At 46.4% G+C, this 5109-nt stretch overlaps 1 protein-coding gene across 1 annotated transcript; it reads right to left on the bottom strand.

Annotated features, from left to right (window-relative positions):
* Window positions 1-190: 190 nt before the first annotated feature.
* On the bottom strand, window positions 191-5082 carry LOC116379194 (glutamate receptor ionotropic, delta-2-like). Its single transcript, XM_031841135.1, has 2 exons — window positions 3609-5082; window positions 191-1968 (listed from the first exon to the last, which is right to left on the bottom strand). Exons 1-2 carry the CDS (start codon window positions 3810-3812, stop codon window positions 1690-1692), a joined length of 483 nt encoding a protein of 160 aa, XP_031696995.1. The 5' UTR covers window positions 3813-5082; the 3' UTR covers window positions 191-1689.
* Window positions 5083-5109: the final 27 nt, after the last annotated feature.

Genomic DNA, 5109 nt, shown 5'->3' with positions numbered 1-5109 from the left:
CTCCTCTCCTCCTCTCTGTCCTATCTCCTCTCCTCCCCTCCTCTCTCCTCTCTATCTCCCCTCCTCTCTCCTCTCCTCCTCTCTGTCCTATCTCCTCTCCTCCCCTCCTCTCTCTCCTCTCCTCTCTATCTCCCCTCCCCTCTCCTCTCCTCCTCTCTGTCCTATCTCCTCTCTCCTCTCCTCCCCTCCTCTCTCCTCTCTCCTCTCTATCTCCCCTCCTCTCTCCTCTCCTCCTCTCTTCTTGCGTGTGACAGTGATAATAATCGCTCTGATCGTTTTTGGGGTTCCGAGGGTTAAAGTCGTTCATGTGAGATGACGTCGGTCTCTTGGTCTAAACGTGACTTCTTATATTTTGGTAGAAGTTGTTGTTCTGCAGATTCATTTCATGTTCTTCGTGGTGCGTTTGAGAGAATCGTTTCTCTACCAGAACAATTGAATCAGAAGCAGATTTGCTGACTCGGCGTCTCTTAGCAGACACTTTGAACCGTCCGCTTTACAACAAAGCGTGGCGTCCCTGAACGCGTCTTGGCTCCAGCATTGGATTCCCTTCACAACTCAAGAGGTACGATGATATTAGTCACAGTAACTCCTCACAGGGACACAAGTGATATTCAGAACAATGCACATGACACATTTACACCGTGTAGTAACACACACTGATGTCGCAGTGCAGGAAGTCATCCCTTCTTTTCGATGTAATCTCTCTTTTTAAAGTCATAATCTTTGAGATTGTTCATCCTTTCAAACACATTTTTATTTCAAATTAAATTGTCATTTATGTTTATGTATAGTGTAATTACCTCTCTGTAGTTATTACTGAGTCATCATTTATTACCGGTAATAGAACCCAGAACACTTCCTGCTGCTGCTTTAAACCGACAAACAACAGGGAGGCTTTTATTGTGAAGCAGCAACAGGAAGTTCATTGTTTCCAGAGGTTAGCCCTGATTTCTATATCTGTCGTGTGTTCTCTCATGTTTGTCAGCAGATCTTTGAGACTGAGTCACAGTGTGATCAGAGATAGAAGCTCTTCTTCTTCTCTTCTGTCAATAGGAGTAGCTGTGTGATCAGTGATCAGTACCTATAATTACAATATTATAATTATTGTTATTAACCACCAGTAACTGTATCTCATCCTGTACAGCGCTGTGTTTCATCATGTGATGCATTAGAGGCACTAAAGCGTGTTCTCGTGTGTCGCCGTGTGAACATGTAGCAGTGAGGTCCTGATGAGATGTGTTCACAGTTAAAAGATGAAACACAGAGAAACAGAACGGTTCTAGTAGAACCCTCTGGGTTCTGTCCCCTCCGGGTTCTACTGACGCTGTTGAATTAACTCCTTCATTACGGTGTCGTCTGCAAAGAAGGAAATAACCAAATTAAAATCAGTTATAATTCAGAGACGAGCGTTCTGTTTTCACGTCTTCTTTGTGTTGAGATGAAACGCGTGTGATCAGCAACTCGTTTGTTTCTATCGGTGAGAGTTTTAATGAGCGACCGGAGAGTTTAACAACAAAACGTCTCCGCTTCACTTCAGGAGAAGCTTTGTGTGCCATCACCTGCTACCTCTATTGAGAGGTGACTAAATATAAAGATTATTAGATGTTTGATCTTTGACGTGAATCGTCTCACTTTGTTTATGGTTGAAATGGAGCTTTGTAGGAGTTAATAAATGTATTTCTACTTAAATCAAAGTCCTGCATGACTCAGCGAGGCGGCAGGAGAAGAGTCCTCGCTGCACACACAGGAGGAGCGCGGCGACGGCACAGAGTTATGTCTTGATTCTGTAGATTTTATGTGTGATAGTTGTATAGGAGGTCTATTCTGACCTGTATGAATAGCTTCTGCTTCATCCCAGCCTCTCTCTCTGTCTGTCCAAATGTCCCTCCTCCCCTCCGATGAAGCAGTTGTAATGTCATTATATGTCAATGGACCAGAAACCCTTGCCAGTCTGTAATCCTTAGTAACCTGCACGAGATCATAGACAGAGTGTGAATAACAAAGGGATAGATGGAGGTAGAGAACACGGCGTCCACATTGACATATAATAAGCAGTAAGACGTGACACAGTGACAGCACCACAGGTTATATGGACGGGATGTTGGGAGACAAATCGTATTGCTGAGACGTGCACCGTCTGCTCACACTGTAGTTTACGGATCCATCCGCTCACACAGACCTCCTGCTGAGCCGTGTGTTCGGCACGAGAGGTGAATGTTGTCGTGTGGAGGTAGAAATGCAGATCTGAGGTCAGTTTGTGTTTCACGTGAAGCCTCGACGAGCAAATATTGAGCCTCAGGTCCAGATATACAGGACGTAATGTACGGTTACACTAACCGGGTCTGATGGAAGCTTCCACTCTGCTGTTCTATTCATTTTATCTTTGCAAACAATAACGCAGAAAGTTTCAGGATTCTCACGTTTCACCGCCTGAAATAAACAACTTTAACTGCAGATTACACGTGAAGAAGAAGTGATGAGTCTACTGCAGCTCATCTCAGAGGATTAGTGCAGCGCTCGGTTTAAGAAATATCATTTAACAACATATAATAAAGACCTTTGTGATGACAGAACAGCTTAATACCGTTACTTGATATTTGCACTAAACTCGTATCAGTTATCAGACGCCTCCTTCCAGCCGTTGTTGTGCGTGTTCATTAATATCGATGAGATGAATGTGTTCCTCTTTAAACAGAAGGTGTAACTATCAGCTCTGCTGGTTCCTTTCATTAAAGAGAGAGAGCGATGTGCTCAGTGGGCACTTAGTACGGCTCCAGCATCTACCAGCAACATCACTGTGATGATGTCACTGTGAGCTGCACATTGAGCTTCTCCTCACTGATAAATGACTGTTTGTCTCCTGACGTCTCGTCCAGATTTCACGCCGACATGGAAAACGTCCACAAAGTGTGAAGACGAGTGCGTCTGTTCGACGGCGTCATCGCTCTGCTGCTAATGATAATCTCTCTTCAGAGCGCTCGGTGCAGGAAACTACCGAAGCCTCTCTGTTCAAAGTGAGTTCATAACTATAACTCAACAGCGAGCACTTGAATGGTTACGAAGCCGGCACTGTGGATGAATCACTAACGTGTGCTGCGTGTTCCTCTGCTGTTTACCAGAGGAACACGCAGCACATGCTAACAGACACATGTGGACTGAGAGGCTGTGTGCTGCTGAAGGCCTCTGGACTGTGTTTGCATCAAGACAAAGAACAGACGTTCCCGAGAGGACGAGACGCTGTGGTTCATGAGTGTGTTAGTGAAGGTGATGGTCAGCGTGCTGTGTGCTTTACACAGATGAGCTCTGGTGTCTGCAGGTTTAGGACGAGGTGGGTGGGGGGGCGATGGACGGATAAAATAATAGAATGGAGGAGGGGTAATAATAAGAGACCAAATTTGATTTCAATCAGTGTCCTGGGCCGATGTGGCTCAAAGCACATCTACTCTGTGCTATCTGGCCGCCCTCGGCCCTAAACCCTCTCTCCTCTACAGCTGGGTGTACTGGAGCTCCACTAAGTCGGGGCTCGCGTCTGCGGCTGGATCCTTAAAGTAGAGTGTGGCAGTGTCTTCCCCCCGCTGGCCCGTCCGCCGGGCCCTGTGCTCGGTCACCTCTTTGGGCTGCTCCTGGCGACAGCGGTTGCCGTTCCACCAAGCCTCCAGCCCGGCCACCAGGCAGGCCAGCAGCAGGCCGGCGGCCAGGATGCAGAAGACGCCGGCGAAGCTGTGGAGCTTGAGGGAGCGGCCGTCGGGATGGGCGCTGGCGTGGCTGTTGAGGTCGCAGCGGCCGGTGCGAGGCCACCACTTCTGCTTCATGACGTCCAGGTCGCCTTTCTCCTGCAGCTCCAAGATCCTGAGCAAGAGGAAGGAGAAGCTAGCTCGTTAACGTGGTACATTCATGAAGAATGTGTTATTTAGTAATAGTGTTAGACGTCAGTTTAAAGCAGATTGCCTCTTAAGTTCAGAGGGTATGATTTAAATTCATTATCTACTCAACGTCTCCCTCATTGCCAGTGTTAGGCTACATCTGGTAAAAAGAGAAAAGAAGGTGTTTTACTAAATCCCGAATAAAGAGGTAAAATGAAACGCCAAAGTATATTTTACATTTTGTACTTCCGTGTCATTTGCAAGTGTTGATTGTAAAAAATAAATGGTTTTCAATCCACAATGGACGAATAGTCCAACATGTTTCTCAAGTCGACCGAAGGATTGTGCCGATGTCAGCATTGTTGAATCTACGCTGGTCACCATCTTTTCTGTCGCTATCTTTCTGAAACATTTAAAGACGTCGTGGCGATTCAGAGGTCTAAATAAAAACTACAAACAAGTGAGAAGATATGAAAATGATCAGTGACGTGAAGACACAGGCAGCAACGTTTCCTTCATGCATCACAGACGCGACGTGACATTCGTCATCGACACGCATTAAGTTTCATCCAGCAGGACGACTGACGCGGTTAATTAAGCAAACTGTCACGACCACTAAAGTACAATCTGCTGTTAGCTGCATTGAAGAATCGTTCATTTAATCTGCTCAACTCAGCACCAAGATGTTGAAGGTCACTGCTCTGCAGTCCTCCCCCTCCCCCGAAACACCCCGAGGACTAAATAGTTTTACAGCACAAATGAGCAGCAGAAGCAACAAAGTCTGCAAAGGTTATTAATGGCAGGATTATGGGATGGAAACCCAGGACAGAGTTAATACAGCAGTTATGGGACGAGGTATTAAAATGATGCTTTGGAAACGTGGAGATAATGGTTTCCTCTGTGAACAATAGCTCTGCCCTCAGTTTAACTCTCTCACACATTATTCTTGGTCGTCCCTGAACGCTTCGGGCAGTTGGACGCCTGCTGAACCGGGCCGGTTGCAAAAAAAACCATTAATAAACTGGCGGTTTTGTCTCCATTCAGTGCTGCGAATTAATCCCTAAATAAACAGGATTGCTTAATTAAAGAGGAGGGTGCAGAGGGAGGAGAAGGGGGGTGGGGGAGGGGGGGCCGGGACTGAGAGACGGTCCCACGAGCAAACAATGACCCCCGAGCATCAGACGCCAGAGAGGACACGCAGTGAGACCATAAACTCATGTTTACAATGTTTACTGAGGTAATAAAT

The sequence above is a fragment of the Anarrhichthys ocellatus genome, unplaced genomic scaffold (assembly GCF_004355925.1).
Source record: "Anarrhichthys ocellatus isolate YVR2014 unplaced genomic scaffold, GSC_Weel_1.0 scaffold3863, whole genome shotgun sequence".
NCBI lineage: Eukaryota > Metazoa > Chordata > Actinopteri > Perciformes > Anarhichadidae > Anarrhichthys > Anarrhichthys ocellatus.
The sequence above is the reverse complement of the archived record's forward strand: the minus strand, read 5'-3'. Positions and strand labels throughout refer to the sequence as shown.